Here is a 19,164-nt window from a genome sequence, read left to right on the forward strand (position 1 = left end):
TGCAGACACAAGCGGAGAGACAGTTGGGTACGCCGGATCTTACAGAAGAAGAGCCGTCGTCATCTGAAACCCCGTCGGTGCGAGCAAAGCGAGGTATTTTTCATATTACGTTCTTGTGGTTTCTTTTGCTAAATAGCAACGATAGCATTAATGCGGTTCTCGGTCATTTCTTCTCAGATTTATCGGCCTAAGTTTCTGGTTAATGTAGTGGTGAATCTGTTTGGTATATTTATTTGAATTAACGGATAGTTGGTCTGTGCTGTTATTTCGTATTGCTATTGCGTATCAGTGATACTGTTTAACGGGGATTAATTGGTGCTTCTTGTTTTGAACCAGATGAAGAGCATCTGCGTCAAGGTGGCATCCTCTATGTTCCGTATAACCCGGATGCACCGCGGCCGGTCTTCAAGACCAAGCAGACGGCTCGCAAACGAGCGCATTCTGGCGTATTTCCAAGAATGGCTGTGGCGCGCAAGAATGGTGAGGCTCTGGCTATCTCGCAGGCCTATTTTTCTGGCCTTAATCGTTTCCATCCTCGTTATTCTGATTTGTATTTGTCGCATTTTCTATTCCCGAATGGAACGTTGATTCATCGCTTTGATCGTTGTGTTGTTACTTCTCGGCTACCTTCACCAATTGCACTAGAGCTTCGACGGCAGTATCTTTATTTAAATCCTGTTTTTGTTGCCTTGTTTCAAGAAATCACCAAGCGTCAGAAGGCGGATGCGGTTGCGCGTCAAGCGATTGTTGATGTTGCTGCTGTGGAAAATGAGCAACCGCAGCCTTCCACTTCAGCTGCCGGCCCGTATTATTTCCGCACCCGTGGCGAAAAGCGCAAGTACAAGGAGGTTTCGCCATCCTCGTCTTCGGCGCCAAGCGAAGTTTCGGTCTCGGATGATGGTGAAGATCGTGAGGATCCTTCGGCCGTGTTATCCCCTGAGAATGCTAATGTCGAAGCTGACGAGAATGCGGACATGGTAGTTGATTGTGAGGGCAACGATGGATCTGACTTGGAGAAGACGGATGTAGATCCGTTGCCGTCTCTGCAGCCGGCTGTCCCAGCTGTGCCACCTGTTGCTGCTGTCGCCCGTGAGGACTCGCCAGAAATTGCGGAACCAGTAGCTTACGGTCAACAGCAGCCACACTCTGATGAATTGTGAACTTGCTATTTCTGATTTTTATCCTTCCTGCTATACATTGGCTAGAATTTGATGATCTGTCCTTTCGTTTTGATCTTAATTCGCATTTACCTGGCCAAATTTCGCGATTTATTTTTATTCGGTAGCCTTTTTGTACCACCTAGGGAATTTTGCGTTTATTTTTATCCAATTTTTATTTTTCGATTTTATGCGCTTTTTGAGTCAATGAACTGGTCGTTAGTATTTGTATCTGCGCTGTAGATAGCGCTGAATCTTCTGTTGTACCTGGATAGATCTGATCGGATGATTAAGTTGAATTAAAGGATATAGCGCGAAGCGCTGATTGGTTGTTTTGCTTACCTGTATGGAATCTGCCGCACTTTAAAATTTCGCTCTAGCAAACGCGTATAAAATCACTTGCGAGTGGCGTGCAGAAATCGGCATTGTGGATTTTTCGTTTCGGCACAGTAGCGTATTAGAATTTACGTTCTCTTGCGAAGTGTGATTTTGACGCTTTTCTCTTTACACTTTAGCGTTAAAGGTCATTCGTTTTCGTTAATTTGGGCATGCCGCCTATTGATCCTAACCGTGCTTTCGATAAATTGGTAGACGCCATTTTTCATTCGTCTTCCAACCAGCAGCAGCAGTACAATGCCGGTTATAATCACCGAGGAAGGGGTGGAGCCCGTGGTGCTTTCCGTGGCAACTTTCGTCCGTACGGCAGAGGAAATCATCGGAATTCTGGAGACAATAATCTCCGTCGCGGAAACGATAACTGGCGTCGTAATGGGAGACATCTGGGCGCACCGGAGGTTATTGAAATACCTGATGGAGCTCCTCACCCAGCTGCACCAGTGGAAGCTCCCGCCGCAAACATGGAGGTTGATGACCCGGGAAACCAAGCGGCGAATGCACCGAATCAGGGCCAAGTCGGCGGAGCTGTGGTTCCAGGTCAGCCCGATGCTGTCAACCCTGCTGTCGGTTTACATGGCCCGGCAGCCTTGAATGTTGTCCCTCCGGCAGTCATTCCACCTGTGCAGCAGCAGGCCCCGCAGAACGCTGAATTTCCGGGTTTGCCACCAAATGTGTTGCCGTTAGCTGAAGTGCCGATTGTCCGCGATGCCCGCGACCGCTCTCCGGCTGATCGCCCTCGTGCGCCGTCCGCACCTTCCGGTCCTGTTGGATCAGCTGAGCATAATTTTGTGCCTGCTTATTTGGCCCAGCAGCAGCCGCGTGAATTGGATGCTGATCGCCGACGACAGATGGCTGCGGAAGTGTCTCGTCGTTTGGATGCCGCTGCGTCTGGCTCTGGTATTACTGGTTTGTTTTCATTGGCTCCCAGTGCTGGCAAGTAACCTTGACTCACCTTTGCCCTTGATCTTTTGTTTTCCTTGATCTCACCCGTATTACTGCTTACCGTGTTGTTTTGTGAATCATTTTGATGCACTGTAGCCGTGCGAATTTTTCTCTTGTTCCTGCTTTTTACTAGTTGCCATTTTGCACCGGCTTGTTTGTAATTTGCGCTCATGGTCTTTTGCCATCTCCTTGTTTGTTGTTGTTGACCTTGTTATTCTGATGCAATCTGGATTGGAGAATTCGTAAGAATACCAGTCGGATAATTTATTGCTCCGTTCAGCTTCGTTCGTACGTTCAATGCATAGTAGTTCGATCACTCAACAAGCCATATTCAACTTTAAGCTTTCAATGTCACAGCTAATAAAGCTTTATGCCGTCTCCTGTACATACAATCACCAGTTAACTAAAACGGCACAGTATAAGTAATTCATAGTTCGCCTTCCTGGATCCTTGGACCTCCGCCCTGCTCAACCCGTGGACTTCCGGATGCCTCTTCGCCAAGGATTCCACACACTAACTCTCTGGGAATCGCAGCGTACAGTCACATTGGGCATCGGATGGACGCGTGGATTGTGCGGTGGATCGGGATCAGGAGCGATGGAAGTGCACAATCGCACTGGGATGTTGCGGGATGGATTGTTTATATTGGCACGGCCAAGCTTCGTTCGTGGGGGTGACGTGTGGGAATAGGATCACACGCCGGAGTACGTACGGATGCTGACTGTCCGCCTTCCACCTGCAACACAAACGGATAATCTAGTCAATCTCTTCTGTGATTTGCTGTTCTCTTTTACTAGCGATGTATGTGATGTCATAACGCGAAGTCTATATAAGTTCTTGTGATGCCTAATATCGGAATCAGTAGTCTGAGTTTCACTTCTGAGACTGCTTCCTAATGACAATTTCCTAGCGTTGTGAACTGTGGTGTGAATTGGATAAAGAGACAGCAATACTTGTTCCTTCTGATGTACATGATCGTTCCCGGATTATTGCATAGAATACAGGTTTGCTCGTGACACAATCGTCCTAGCTCTTGCCAATCCTCGCAGGACTCGCGACCGGAAGTTGTGATTAGCTCGTTCCTGAGGGATTCCTGAATTCTTGTGTTCCTGGATCGTTCGTCATTTCTCTACCATAGTTCTTCTGTTACAGTTTGAGAGTACGAGTGCCTACCGACTGACATTTACAGGCGTGGAAGAGTAAAGATAGTTCATGGAGCCTTAATCGGCGTGAACGCTTATACACGACAAAGTGTTGGGCTGCGCGAAAGCGTTTTTTTTTTGCGCGAATAATTCTTGAACATCTATCTATAAATGAATTTGGTAGTATGTTCCGGCACACTTTTCTTAACCTTTATTTTATTTGGGCAGGAGGTTTGATCTAGGCTCCGGTCCTAACTCAATGCGTCCACCATACCCAGACACCCTGGAGATCTACGAAGAACAGTATGGCAGCCGCAGACTGGTCAAAAGCATGAGGGGGTACCAATCAGCGCTGAGCAATCCGACGTCCGTTGCCCAGCTGCTGTCGTACTACACTCACCAGCCATCGTTCTCCCTTCAGTATCTCCGACAGGGGCAGGGGTCCGTGCTCTTGCACGAAGTGCTGATTGACTTTGTTGTTGTCGAAGGTAAGCAGCAAGCGGAGATAACAAACATGGCACAGTTCAATTTCCATTGCGTACCCCCGTTAATTACAAAAATACAGATAATATTATAAGAACTAGTGGACCCCGCGCAAATTGCGCGAAGTAAATTAGTGGTTGATAACTGCACGAACTATGGAGACCTACTCGTACAATACTGTACTTATTTTCGTTATTATAAATGGCACGATAGTAAAAATTACGTACTTATCTGCAGTCGTGATAATGAACAGCCAGCCAAACAACCAAAAATACTTGCGCGATTGCACCGTTTAAAACATTTGAAAACTAATTAATAATTTGACCACTCCGTTCACCACTTCTCATTGCCCTTCAATCGTACTCTTTCTGTACACAAAAAAGTTTGAAACTTTCGAATTCGGTACTCGTACTACTTTTCCTTCCGTTCATTGCGGTACTGGTTGCCCAACGGTCCAAGACAAAATTCCCTTCGCCTGATATTTGCATTTGCATTAACCACACTTGTTTAAAATATTTCTGTACTTTACATTCACTTTCATTTTTTAAGATATTTCGAAAGTATATGTTTCGTAAATGTCCGAAATATGTATGCTGCTAGATACTTTAAACAGTCGGACAAAATACCATTATGTTGTCGCGCAGTGAATTTCTGGACGTAGAATTGGGAATAATTTCCGAAATTCAGAGGAATTCTAAAAGCAAATCTAATTTTCGACTTTCGCCAATTTTGGGATTGCTGTGTATTATTAGTTCGTGTGAATTCGGAATTTGTCTATTACTGTGCCACGCAAACCGCTTGTGTCGTGTCGACCGGTGTCACCTGCCTGAGTGCCTGTGAAACTATCAAATTTGGTAACATGAGGTTTGAAACCCGAACGGCGGCAAAGCTCACAAGAAGTTTTCACGTTTACAAAAACTGAGCATAACAAACACAAAAATTTCCCGGTTTTTTTCAGTTTTTGCTTGTAGCAATTTCCACAGATATTGCGAAACTTCGCAGCCCAGCAGCAGCAACTGCACAAATTTCATAACTGGAATAGCAGTCAGATTACTATGTGTAGTTTTTTTACAGTACGTTTTAAATAATCTGTAGAAATCACAACTGGACAAACTTTAAAGTTTAAAGGTGTGCATTTTACCTTCAACAATTTAAACGCAATTTGAACGAACTCGACTACGTACAAACCGGATAAGGTGTTGCAAGCTGCAGCCGTAAGTAAGTACTTCTTCGCAGTTTAATACGGTAAAATCAGTAGACCCCACAACCTGCGCAAGGTGGCAGCTACATATTTACTTAGCTGCGCTCTGCTAACTGGTTTTTGACGCCCCGTAGACTTTCCATGTTAGAGTTTTAATTTTTTCTCAAAACTGTTTACGTTTTTCTGGAATCTGATAACTTTGTACAAATCTACACATTCAGGGCTATCGAACGGTACATAGACATTCAAGTTTGGTTGAACGTGTCTATGACTTAGACCCTGACACACGCAGATTTCGTGCACCTTCTTATTCTTTTATATAGATAGATTATAGTTCATTTTTTCAAGTTTACTCATACGTGAAATGTATGGAAACCCCCTAAAGCAGTGTTTGTTTTGTCCCAAAAAAAAGCAAAATTGTCGTGGAAATGTTTTTGTCGTAATCGGACTTCAAACAGCTGTATATGCCGATATAAATTACGTCATTTTCGTGCAAGATTTTTACGTTTTTCATCTTAATACGTGCGTTATGTGATAGTTGTTAATCATGATAAAGCAATAGCTGACGTTCTAGTAATAATATAATAATAATCTGGTAATAGTTATAATAATTGTGCGCTACGTTATCAGGTTTTATGACCGGTGTCGATATGGCAGGTTTTATGGCCGTTGATGAAACGGTGTCGAGATATGCTGTAATTACCGCATGCATCACACCTTTGTAAACAGTGATTCTTTACTACCTGTCTTTATTCCACTGACTCTAGGCTATCAGCCCAACATTTCAGATTAGAATTACATCGCACAGCATCAAATTAACAAACAGCGGAAACAGGCAGCCAAATTGCAAAATCATTTTATCTAGAATTAGCCGAGGCTGGTGCCGTTCCCAGAATGGATGCCGCGATTCCTTTCTATATTTATCAGTTAATGGATCTGCGGCCACTTTTGTCAGCTCACATTAATTGCTGTGTTTGTCGAGCATAATCTGTCCTGAGTGTCCTCATAACACCAGCTACAGAGTATGTGAAGAAAAATGTAAAAATGTCACTGATAAGAGATATCAGTCGGAGCCGAAAGTAGCTCTTCCGGTCGGCCATGCATACATAATAACAATAATAACGGAAGCTTATTGTCCTTAATTGCACGCGTGTATCACATGGCACATTGTATGTTCCACTCATCCGAAACATACAAGTCTTTTGTTCCATACAATTCCATCTGGTACCGTACACATTTCGTCTAATATCGCGTATGTCGTTGTATTTATTGTAATTTTGATCAAGTACCTTTATCGCGTTCGTTACCTTTAAATAATTTTATCGTTGTGATACTTTATACTTCACCAATCAAACATAAAATGTTTTGAAAAATTGTGATTAACGCAAAGGGCACCGCGTTTTGATTAAGTATGTAATTAAGTAATTTATAATGCATAATGTTATCAAGAGGGAAATGAAGATTAGATTTCACTGCATTTTAGGTTCTTCCAATCCCGGGAACACCTACTGCAGCGCCCTGCGCGGTTACGTTAATAGTGACTATATATGTGACCACGATTACGAGACGGATCGCTGCAACTGTCCGTCTAGCTACACTGACACTCCTTTCCCGAATCCGGCAAACGCGCGCGATGCAATCTGTGGCCCAACTACTCAGTACAGTACGTGCTCGATCTGATTAACCGACCTCATGTCAATGTTAATTCATTGGCGTATTGCAGCCAAGACTGTCTCCGTTGGCAAGGTTATCGGAGTCCTTGCGGGAGTCGCAGGTTTTATTTGTATTATCCTTGGTGTGAACCACTATTTTCGGCGCCGACGTCGCCTGCGAGCCGCGTATGCACCGTATCAGCGGTTGCTGTCTTACCAAAACACCCCGCCATCTTACAGTTAGCAGGCATATGCGCTGCCGTACTGCAGTGGCAGCCACCCAATACGGGACAAAACACCGAGACCTGTACTTATATGCCGCCTCAATAAGTTGTGAACATATCATGCCAAAGAAATCAACAAATGCTGATTTTCCCATGTTTCCCATATTTGTAATCCATTGATCTTTTCAGCACGTTATGGTTTCTGCTAAAATCGTACAGTTTTACATTTCTGCTACAATTTCTTCGACGGACCCAAAGTCGGGTACACCTATCTATTCTTGTGGCATCATAATAAGTATAATAATAACTTCTCATGAATTGACCGAAAGTAAAGCTAAGTCTAAAATTTTTAACGTGGCTCGGTGATTTCTTCAGTGTTTAAATGCCAACGTAAATCTTTCTAGTTCGAAAATTGTTTAAAGTAATTCGGATTTTTGAAGTGCGTTTTTTGAAGCTCCATACTGCATACACCAGGCGAATTGCGCTGTAATGTTTACCAACAGACCGGAAGAAAAACCAGCTGGGAAAAACCGTAAACAATATGTAAACAGCCGTTACATAAACTTTTAACAAAAATCCATATACAGGAAGAAACTACCAAAAACAACCAAGTAATGCTGTAAACGACCAATGGAAGTACAATAATAACAAGAAATCAAAGCCACCGAGAAACAACCTACAAACATCTACATTGTTAACAATTTAGGAGGAATTCAGTGCAGACTGTCTTGTACGACGGTACTGGACAGTGCCAGCTGCGGCTCGGCGTCCAGCGACCGCTCGGGGTGGCGAACGGTCAGATGGTAGGCGAACATCCCGCGGCGAACGAATCCCTGCTGACACTCCTCGCACTGGTACGGGAACTCGGTGTAGTGCTTCGTTTTCTGCGGGGGAACGTAGTCTTTCGTCACAGCCTGTTTCTTCTCCCCGGCACCCGGGTTTTTCCGAAGATCCACCTTCCCTTCCGCATGCACGCGCTCTTTGTGATTCAGTAAATGGCGACGAGAGAAGAAACTCTTCCCGCATTCACAGACCATATCCCTAGTCGCCTTGTGCACGAATTCCCGGTGTTTCTGCATTCCATGCTTCTGCTTGAAGACTTTCCCGCAGATGTCGCACGGGAACTGGCCGATATCGCGGTGCATGCGGCGCAGATGGTGCCGGAAGTTTCGGAAGCTGTATTTGCAGGTGGCCGGGAATTTTTTATCACACAGCGTGCACAGCAGCATCCCGTCCACCGAGTGCGACTGCTTGAAATGATTGTACAGTGGTACGGTGGTGGGAAATGTCTCCTCGCATACAGGCATTTGACGGTATTGCCATGGTGCGTCTGCAATAAACCGGCACCAGTGATCAAATATGCTTGAGTGTAGTTTTGCACGCTTTGATGCACATATGTAAATGTTAATAAAATTACTGTTATTGCTGCTAGTACGTTTATTCATGCATTAATCTGGTTATTATCCGATCTTCTTGAAACTTTGCGGTAAAAGCCAGTAAGCCACATAGTAAACACATAGTCACAGCCACAATCAGCTGTATACAGTGCAATGAATCAATCTCTTTTCAAGTTTTCATGCAAAGCTACAACGGATTGGATAGTTAACAGCCTTCTGTTGGTGCACTAAGACGCTAATTTTGTCCAGATACACCATGTTTATACAGTTGCCGGGTGGTTATCATGGTAATTCGTTTAGTTATTAGAAAATTTCCCAAGTCATACCCTCATATGACGGACGTAATAAGTATTGCCGGTGAACTTCCGGTGGCACGTGGGGCACTCATACGGCTTCTCGGCATCATCCAACAGATGAATCTGCTGAATGTGCCGTTCCAGTCGTTGGAACGTCACGAAGGAGCGTTGACATCGCGGACAGACGTGCAGATCTTTCCGTGCGTGACAGTTATCCACGTGCTCTACCAGTGTCCGGACGTTCCCCGTGGAGAAGGTACAAAGTGGACACTGCTGCACCTGTAGTTGGATAAATAATAATTCCCCATATAATCTGCCCATAGCCTGGTGGTAGTACGTCTGGCTTTAGGATTGTATACCGCAGATTCGGCAGGTGACTTTTATCTCAAAATCAGACCAAAAGGCGTATAAAATATTTCTAAATTCACCCAAAAAACTTCCTAATACCCTGGTAAAAGGTCTCGATTTGGATATTATACATTTATGATTTGGATAATGTAGCAATAACACTATAATAATACTAACCTCTGCGGTCTCTTTATCGAAAGTACCAAAGTCTGCGCGATGCTGCAACGCATGCACCTGCTGCACCGCACATGTCGCGAACTGCATTTTACAGGTTCTGCACGCACGATCGGTACCGCGGTAACGTTTAGTCTTCTCGTTAGCCTTTTTCTGCATTTTTTCCGGTTGTTCGTCCGACAGGGAATAATGCTCCGCATCCACGTGATCAATCAGTGCCGGCCAATCTTCCGCTTGGTGGTCGCACTCGGGGCACACAATCCGCTGTCCACTCGTTGTCGGGAGAATTCCGTCGGTGCGATGCCGCAGGTGGTGAATGTCATGAGTGATTTTCAGCCGGAAATTGATTGGGCATCCGGCGGTGCATGGAAAGTGCCCGTGTGAAGCATTAACAGGCGGCCAGACACGGATCTGCAACGCCTTTCTCGTCAGGAAATCAAGGGCCTCATCCAGATTTTCCGCCGGCACTGATAATAACGGTTCGTCAGATGATTCTTTGGCGCTGCCGGGAAGAGGTGGGGCGAGAGTGTCCGAGTCTGTCGCGCTCTGTGTTGGATATTCTGAAAAATAAGTAATAACATAGCGCTCTTATTTGTCTTATTAAAAAATTAATTAATGGCTGATTTACAATTTCTTTAATATCTTTAATGATTTATTTATGACCCTTTATTCAGAATAATCCATTCGATTACTCAATATGTATAATTAGACTAAAAATTTCCACGGCTATAACCAGACACTACTGCTTTAAAATTTAGTAAGTATCTGTACAGTATTACCAATAATACCAAAACATCCAACACCGCGTTTAGCGTTATCACGCCGTAAGGCCTTATTTCTTCGGTTGCATTTACTGTTTATTTTGTATTATTATTTGTTCAGATATATTTTAGAAACTTTACTGTCAAGGCGGGCTTATGATTCAGCCCTTCTGTCATTGGCTGGTTTTGGGTTTTTTCCTGTCTGGGCATTCGCATGCTTTTGACGGCCTGCAACACAGCTGTGCTGGCTGCAGGATCCGTTTTTGGCCAGTTGGTTTTTGGCTGGCGCGCAAGGCGCGGTGTGTGTGTCAGATTTCGGCATTAAAGCCTTCATCCGGGTTTGCTTTGTTCCGCTGTCGATGGAGGATGCGCGCTTAGCCAGCGCCATCTGATAAGTCAGAGGCTGCCATAAAGACGGCTGTCCGTGGGTATCTCCGCGAGGAGGGCGGCCAGATGAAAGAACTTCCTGTTGAGGAAATTCTGAAAAATGGCGACGGCGCGGAATCGAACCGCTGGCTATTGAGTGTGTGATCCACGTAGCACAGCCACTGTGCCATCGCCGTTGTTGGCTGAGATCAAGATATTTGTGCTTGAGCTTGAGACAACCAGGTAGGCGGCGGATGGAGCGGCTGTCCTGAGGGCAGAGCCTTCTGCTCTGACATTACTTTAAATATTTTTAATTTATTGAGGCGCGCACTACGCCGAACGTAATTCAGCTTGGAGCAATTTAATGACCTTTCTCAATGTAGGGTAATCAAAGTAAAGTATACCTTCGTTCATACTGCGTTTGAGCTGCCAAGCTCCCTTTAAAGTCATCAATGGATGTCCAGTGCGCTGCAGGTACCTTTTGACACTCTCCTTGTCTAACTCCAAACAGCGAACCTTCCCCCGGAGGCGCTTGGGGCTGTAGTCACCACCGTACTGACCACTCCGCTCAGTAAAGCAGCCACCGTACGGCGACCTGTTCAGAGAAATCCTTCGACCAGAAGATTTCGTTAAATATTTCAAACTTCTTACATTTAATCACACTTTTCTAATAAATTTTGTAGTTCCATTCACCAGCTATTTTAAATTTTGTACTTGCCTTGAGATGCCGCACATAGGGCGGGTTAGACGAGAATTTCTTATGGCACGTTGGACACTCCAAAGGCTTTTCCGCATCGGTCAGGAGATGTTTATGCTGAATGTGCCGCTCCAATCGTCAGTAGGAGATGAAGGAGCGTTGACAGCGCGGACACTGGTGTAAACCTTTCCGCGAATGCCGCTCGTCCACGTGCGCGATCAACGTCGCCCGCCTGACCGTGGAGAAGGTGCAGGCGGGGCACTGCTGCTCCTCGCCGGTATCCACTGGCAACGTTTCCTCATGCCGCCAGTAGTGGACTTCGCGGACCGTACGCGAGATGAATTCCATTTGGCATTCTTCGCATTTTGGATACGGGCATATAATTTTTGGATATGAAGCACTCTTAATCCGCTTCACGCGCCCCGATTTTATTGGCCTCAGCGCCGGACCCTAAAAAACAAATATAGGCCTTTTCGTGCTTTTAAAAACGAGGAAAATCAACAAAATATTAGCGGCTACTGAGATATCGTTATTTTTTTATTTTCTTATTCGACATTTAATTCTAAAATCCATCTAAAAACTAATTTTAAAAAAATTAAATTTTTTTTATTTCAATTCCCTTCGTCACTCTCGGACACGGACGGAACTGATATAACAAAACGGAGAAATTAAATGAAATCAATCAATGAAATCAATCAAGTCATGTCATATCAATGAGATGTATGACGAGCCGTTCGTGCAAAAAGGTTTTATGTATGTTATGTCACTTATGATATGCTTGTTATGATTGCCACTGTTGCTATGTCTCACCGGAAAGCCGCATTAGTTACTGCGGGAGCTGCCGCCGCACAGGCGGAGGATAGAAAAGCCGGATTGTACTTGTACCTACAGGGCAGATACATCTTCGTACCGCTCGCTTTTGAAACTCTTGGACCATGGGAAAAATCGGCTAGCCGTTTAGTGAAAGAAATTGGCAAGCGACTTCAACAGCATACGGGTGAGCCTCGCTCCCATGAGTACCTTCGTCAACGTCTGTCGCTGGAAATTCAGCGAGGCAACGCCGCTTCCGTTCTCGGTACAATATAAGGAGCGGCAGCATTAAATGAGATTTTGTTATTTTGATTAATTGTTTCGAAACTGTGATGTTACCGCATTTTGTGAAATAAAAACTGACACATTGCCATGTTACTCATGTTACGCTTGTTATGTATGTTAATAACGCAATGCAACGCACAATACTGTTTTGTGTTTCATTTTAAATTCTTTATATTATATTTTACTATATTGGCTTCGAATTCAGAGCGAGAAATCTTCCAAATTTACTTTTGCGCGTATAATTTTGGTGTGGGCTAAGGGCAAAAGGTGTCATAATAATACCGGTACGTGTCATACATGTGGATCATATTGAAATGGTCCTTAGCGAAGCCTTCGAAAGATTTTTCGGCAAGGTCTGCTAGAAGTTTCACTAAAAGTAAACACTTATTCTATGATTTATTTTCCTCAAAAGTAATGGCAACACGCGCTGTGGCAACTACTATGCACAAGCCGGCCCGGATGATGAGCTCGTAAAGATATCGCTCATGTATATTTGAGTGCATGAGGAATTTAACATCTACAGTATACAAATTGGTTTTTGATTTTTAGTTATATATTTACTTAATGCCTCCAATATTTATTTTTACATTATTTTTGGCAGTCACTAACCATGCCAAATGCATGTGAAGCGTAAACATTGTGGCGTGGAGCGCCGGAGTGTGTAAATTAGCGTAACCCACGAAGTAACATTTTTCGCTGTATTTAATCGTGCTTAACATCCGGGCCGACTTGTAGTGGCAAATTTATCTACAAAGGTCAACTGGCGCGTAACAAACGATTGCAACACAGGGTATTACTGAAAGAATTGCTATAAATTTTCAGAAAATATTAATTTTAAGAAACTATGAATTACTGACGTTTTTAAAAGCAATTCTTTTTGAAGCTCTGTCCTCTACTCAAACGTGCTCATTAAATTTCGGTGAAGTTTAAATGTAAACTCTAACCAGGGCACATTTTCCGGGTGTAAATTCAGCAAATTTTGATTATTTGGAGAAATATATTACCATAGTGGTAATTTATTGGGTTATTCACATTGACAGTGGTTACATTCAAATTACGCAGTTCTCATCATTTCAACACATAATAAACTTCATCCAGTCTCTTACCAGTACAAAACGTTACCTCGCATTAAAGCAACACTGATTCTCTGCTTCAGAAACTGAGTGGACCGTTTCTCCTGTGTCCTCTCAAAAAGCATCTTACCGAGTGTAGACATCTTACATTTCGATTCTTTACCCCACACGCCCATTGTTTCGAAAACCAAAGCAGAGAAGTTGAAATTATCGCCTAAATATCCGTGCTTATTGTTTTTCTTTGCCTCTGCCATGACGGCGGCAGCACCGGCCTCCTGGGACGTCTTGGCGATGTAGGAGGTGGCCATGGTGTCCGGGCAGGTGACATCCCAAACCCAAGATTTTCCTTGACTGAAGGGGACCGAGGTCATGCCGTCCGGTCGTTTCAGGGTGTCGCGGTACAGGCCTGGTGGTTCCAGAACTGAAGGAATGCTGGCCGAACCACACGCACGATGGATGACGTCTCTGATTTCGTTGTGACGAGAGATCTTCGCTTTTAGACGCTTACATCCCAACCCATGATATCCCCACACATCCACAGTGCTGCCGCATTTGCACCGGTGTTCGATACATACTGTAGCGCCGATGCGCTGCGCGATAGAGATTCTCACTTCGGTATTTGACAGCAAGGTGCCGAGGCTTGCTACTGGGACTGCGTTGAGCCACAGTCCAGATTCGGGCTGGGACACAGCTAGCAGCCGGGCTTTCTGGTTTACGGAGTTAGTGTGACGTAATAGTGCATCTTTCTGGAGGAGTACGACCGGTATGTCTCAAGCACGCTGCGAGGCACGCAAATTTTCTTCAGGTAATTCCGCGGGCCCCATTGACTTCCAAGCTTGTTCCGCACTTGCCGCATAAGGATCGCTGCACAGGTCAGTCATATGTGGCACCAGCGAGCGCACCGAGTTGACCGAGGCAAGGAATGCCGAAGATGCTAGTCGTTCAGTGCGCCGGATGCCCAAACCGCCTACCCGGACAGGTAACGATGCTTGTTCCCAGATTTCGTCAGAAATGCTCACGTTGGTAATTTCTTCCAGACTGCTGCGCACAGTAGAGTCGAATTTTTTTAGAATTTCCGGAAAACTGAAGGCTTCGCTGGTTCGTAAAAGATGCATCAGTTTAGGGACGGACCGGCAATTCTTCAGGAGGAAAAATGCCTGATGGGATGGCAAAAGTGGCAGACGAGATATCATCTTGTTTACCATGCTGATTTTCTCTTCCAACAGTGGGACGACCGATTCTCGTGTGATCCCTGCACCAAGGAGGATGACGTCTTGCTCGGTGAGGCGCTTCATACTTGGGTAACGCTGGACGAAAGCCGCTTCGGTCTGCGCGCGCTGTTCCGGGCTTCCTCCGCAGATGTAGTACTCACATTTTTCTTCATTAAGTTGCAGTCCCACTTCCGCTGACATTGCCCGAACCGTATCGATGTCATCAAACACCACGTCGACCGCTCCTCCGAATGTAACATCATCGAGAAAGGAAACGTTTAATCTGGATTTCAAAGTTTTAGATATTGGTAGCGTAACGAGGCTGTAGAGCAGGGGTGCTGATGGGTCGCCCTGATGAAGTCCCTCTTCTGACTGGATGATGTGCTCACCGAAAGCCAAGGAAGTTGGCTTACCGTAGCACTGATTAAAAAACGGAAAATATTCTGGCATTTCTTTTTTCACAATCCCGAGGATCTTGTGCCGATAAACACAGTTAAACGCATTCGCAAAATCCAACTTGACAAGTACACGGCATTCGCCCTCCTAACTAACAAACATACGCGTCGCATGAATGGCAGTCTCTGCTCCTCCTTTCACACCGAATCCGATTTGATATGGGAACAGCTTTTCTACCATACGGTGTTTCTCTCTGCGACAGATGATTTTTGATGCGATACGGCGGATGGTGTTACCGACGGCAATGGGGCGAATTCCGCCGTTTGGTTTTTGTAAGCCAGTGAGTGTAGCGCCATATAGCGAGGGGAGAATTTCGTCAGGCACTCCCCCTGAGATCATCTTCGTCACGGCACCTGCAAGTGCTGAGCATAACCTTCGTTTGTGCTCGTTCGTTCCCTGTCCTAGCAAGTCTTTCACGTGCTGGGGCCGCATACCAAACAAACCTCCTGAGGATCCGTGTGGGAACGAACGGACGGCATCGAGTATTTCATTAGCGGTAACGTCAGAGATCAGGAACTGAGCTTGGGGCTTGTCAACCGGTGTCGCATGGGCACACACCCGAGGATGCTTCTCCTGTAACAGCAACGCCGCTTCTGGGGATGGACGAATAACGTGATCCGTCGAGCATAGGGTTTTAACTGCCGCCGAAATAGCACAGTCCTGGAACTTGCTATTTACTCTCCGTGCAATGGCTTCGTCAGGATTGGATGCGGCCTGGCGGGGAGGGTTGTGAGGGGCGGGGGCTGCGCCACGGGCATTGAGATTGAGTCGCATGGCAGCCGTTACAGATAGCTCTGTTTTCTCTACTGGTAGGCGAAATATATCAAACGCAAAGGTGCTTAGCTTCATCCATGCCACCGGTGTGTTATCTGAAGAGCATTCGTTAAGCACCATGCACAAATCGTTTGCAACAGAGGTTCGTAACGCTCGGGGAACCCGGGGGGCCAACGGGGTAGTAGCGCGAAGCTTCGCCAGTGTCTGAGCTTGGTTTTCACACAACACAGTGGCGGGAATCGCAGATTTAGTTGAGGGAAGGATGTTTCGTACCTTGCTTGCTTGGGTTTTCAGACATGTTGATTTGTTGCGATGTAAATCCAGACGAGTGAAGAGCTCTCCGCAATCTGGGCAGGCAACTGGCTGTTTTGCAAATTGGGTTCGTACAGGAGCCGGAGGTGCGCTCGAAGAGGGAGAAACCGTGTTATTCTCCATAAATCAGCAGAGAAAATATCGTGATGAGATCATATAGAAACGAAACTTACGTCAGTAATGGTCGTGGGCGCTGGGTACTGCGGGACAGCTGCCACGTCAGCTCGCTGGATATCTATCCAGCTACGTCCCGCAGCCACCCTCCATACTGGATGATGGGAAATTTACCATCCAGGAATCGTAACAAAAACAAAAACAAAGTAAAAGAACAAACGCAGCAAGGAGTAGTAGTTCACTTAATTGATTAACTTTAATTAAAATTACTAAGCTTGTGATGGTACTATAAAATGATGATGATGATGGCATGATGCTGATAATCACTGATACGATCCTGTATTACCATGTTACCATAGTATGCTTAAAAAAATAATTCCATCTGCTGTGGTCCACTGGGCGTGGCAATGCAAAAATTATATGATCCATAGTGTTGCATACTGCTTTGCGAGAATTATACTCGTACAATGTTACTAGCACTACAGAACGGGATTTTCTGCTGTAACTTTATTCGGATGTTGTAACTTGTGGATGCTGCTTTAGGCTTTAGCCGTACACCCTTCCAGTTTTCGTCCACCGACGGAAGTAAGTGAAGCAGACGTTCTCATGCCATTCCTGCCAGATTACAAATTTTTTAAAATTGTCAGGGTCTTCTAGACCGTACATGAATTATTAGATATACGAGTACTTTTGAATTTCTAACTATTTAACAACAGTCGCAGGGCATAAGCCATTACTTATGATCCAATTAAATCAGAATAATTTTAATAAATTTTTTAGTGTCTAGCAATCACCAACTCTTGCGGCAAAACTGTCCAATGACTTCGCCGAATTTGCGCGAGAATTGCTGTTTTAATGTGATTTGTAACTTGTGCTAGCACTTTACTCCAGTGAATTTATTTCTAACCATGACATTAGTAAATGTCATGGTTAGAAATAATTTGAAATGAAACATAAAATAGTATCCTGTGTACAGTAACATTCAAACAAACGCAACACAAGCCGATAACAAACATAACAAGCGTAACACAAGTAACATGATAATCATAACAAGCATAACCTAACATACATAAAACCTTTTTGCACGAACGGCTCGTCATAGAGATATCAGAGGCTGCCATTAAAACGGCTGTCCGTGGGTATCTCAGCGAAGGGAGGGCGGCCAGATGAAGTCCGAAAGAATTTCCTGTTGAGGAAATTCTGAAAAATGGCGACGGAGCGGAATCGAACCGCTGGCTACCGGGTGTGTGATCCACGTAGCACAGCCACTGTGCCATCGCCGTTGTTGGCTGAGATCAAGATATTTGTGCTTGAGCTTGAGCCAACCAGGTAGACGGCGGATGGGGCGGCTGTCCTGAGTGCAGAGCATTCTGCTCTGACACCCCTTTGCAGGCTTCGCTACGTCCTCGGAGCGAAATTTCGCAGGAATCGGAGGATCCGCACTCCACGCGTTCTGGGGAGGCGGGGCCATACTGCGCTTCTGCAGTAGGCAGTCTGGTTCCCGTCCGAGCCGACGCTGCTTGTCTGCTACCATATCAGACGGCGCTGGCTAAGCGCGCATCCTCCATCGACAGCGGAACAAAAGCAAACCCGGATGAAGGCTTTAATGCCGAAATCTGAACACACACCGCGCTTGCGCGCAAGCCAAAAGCCAACTGGCCTCTTTAGGCAGCGCAGCTGCGTACAGAGCCGTCAAAATGCATGAAAATGCCCAGACAGAAAAAATCAAAGCCAACCAATGACAGAAGAGCGGAATCATAAGCACGCCCTGACATCCCTGTACTGTCTAACACTGAGCTCCTGCGAAGTGCAGGTAAATGGCGTGATGCGCCGTAAAAACAACAGTGGATACAGGGACCGGTACGGTCCCTGTGCTATGTCTAATAGACTGTACTACCGGGTGGCTCGGGTCCAGTTCGGTCGGCTAACATGGTCCGGTATGGGGAATAGTTCGGTCAGGTTTGGTCCGCCTCGGTCCCAATTTCGTCGGTTCGGATCAGGTTCGGCTCAGGAATGGTTCTGCGCCGGTTTGGCCCGGGTTCGATCGGTCTGGTTCTGATTCGGAAGTTGTATGTGGTAATGCTGCTCATACGCATAATTTTAGACTTCTGAGCTTATACTGGATTTTGGAAACACTTATGGGACACAAATATAATATGCCAACGAAGATAAGTGCTTTTCTTCACCCCACATCCTGAGCAGAGCCCCCAATACACACTACCCATCCTGCAACACCGAGCTTTAACTTTGGGAACCCCTTTCGAGTACGGCCAGCGTTTAATTATTACAAAGCAACAACAAATATTTTCAGCTTAACACTTCGTTAACCAGCGTGATTTCACACCGGAGTTGGCCTTATTAATTCAGTAACTAATTTCAAAAAAATATTTTTACAGCAATTTTTGGGCTGTGTGATTGAAACGTCTAGTTTGCTTTGCTGCTGTTTTCGGCACAGTCGGTGCAGCCGGAAGCCCAGGATAGAAATGGTGGAACTCACCATCTTTTTGGGACATACACGTTCAAATGGTCACACCGTTCAGCTGCGTGAATGTATGATATCGAAAACACCAGGCCATGTACTGGATACAGTGGCCAACTGATCGATTTTCAGCGACATATGAGGCTCAGATCGCCTACAAAAAATGAGGCGCATTGGGAAATTTGGGAGGTTGCCCAATGATGCCGCTGTTCGACTGAAAGTTGCACGTGGAAAACGACCAGAGCAGCTAACAATCAGGCGCGCGCATACCGCTAGGGCAATAAAAGGCACTTTAATTAAAGTTTGAAGACAGATTTTGGCGCCAGAAAAAATAGTTGGAAGTAAGAAGCGAAACTGTGCACTGATCTTGTAGTGCTAGCCTGCAGCGGTAGACTTTCCAAGTACTTCTGACGC

General features: G+C 45.3%; 2 protein-coding genes across 3 annotated transcripts; one reads left to right on the forward strand and one right to left on the reverse strand.

Annotated features, from left to right (window-relative positions):
- The first annotated feature begins 3,367 nt into the window (after window positions 1–3,367).
- LOC129594992 (uncharacterized) lies at window positions 3,368–7,543 on the forward strand. The gene is made up of 4 exons (XM_055491887.1): window positions 3,368–3,654; window positions 3,866–4,125; window positions 6,805–6,984; window positions 7,045–7,543. The coding sequence occupies exons 2-4, from the start codon at window positions 3,897–3,899 to the stop codon at window positions 7,215–7,217; spliced, it is 582 nt and encodes a 193-aa protein (XP_055347862.1). The 5' UTR covers window positions 3,368–3,654; window positions 3,866–3,896; the 3' UTR covers window positions 7,218–7,543.
- Window positions 7,544–7,675: 132 nt separating this feature from the next.
- On the reverse strand, window positions 7,676–11,121 carry LOC129594986 (PR domain zinc finger protein 10-like). Of its 2 annotated transcripts, XM_055491870.1 has the most exons (4): window positions 10,944–11,121; window positions 9,416–9,972; window positions 8,921–9,169; window positions 8,062–8,527 (listed from the first exon to the last, which is right to left on the reverse strand). In XM_055491870.1, the coding sequence occupies exons 1-4, from the start codon at window positions 10,987–10,989 to the stop codon at window positions 8,186–8,188; spliced, it is 1,194 nt and encodes a 397-aa protein (XP_055347845.1). In that variant the 5' UTR covers window positions 10,990–11,121; the 3' UTR covers window positions 8,062–8,185. The 2 variants fall into 2 exon arrangements, with proteins under 2 accessions (XP_055347846.1, XP_055347845.1); XM_055491871.1 differs by lacking the exons at window positions 9,416–9,972; window positions 10,944–11,121 and having other exon boundaries at window positions 7,676–8,527; window positions 8,921–9,032.
- Window positions 11,122–19,164: the final 8,043 nt, after the last annotated feature.

This window comes from Paramacrobiotus metropolitanus, unplaced genomic scaffold (genome assembly GCF_019649055.1).
Source record: "Paramacrobiotus metropolitanus isolate TYO unplaced genomic scaffold, Prichtersi_v1.0 Parri_scaffold0000073, whole genome shotgun sequence".
Classification (NCBI taxonomy): Eukaryota; Metazoa; Tardigrada; class Eutardigrada; order Parachela; family Macrobiotidae; genus Paramacrobiotus; species Paramacrobiotus metropolitanus.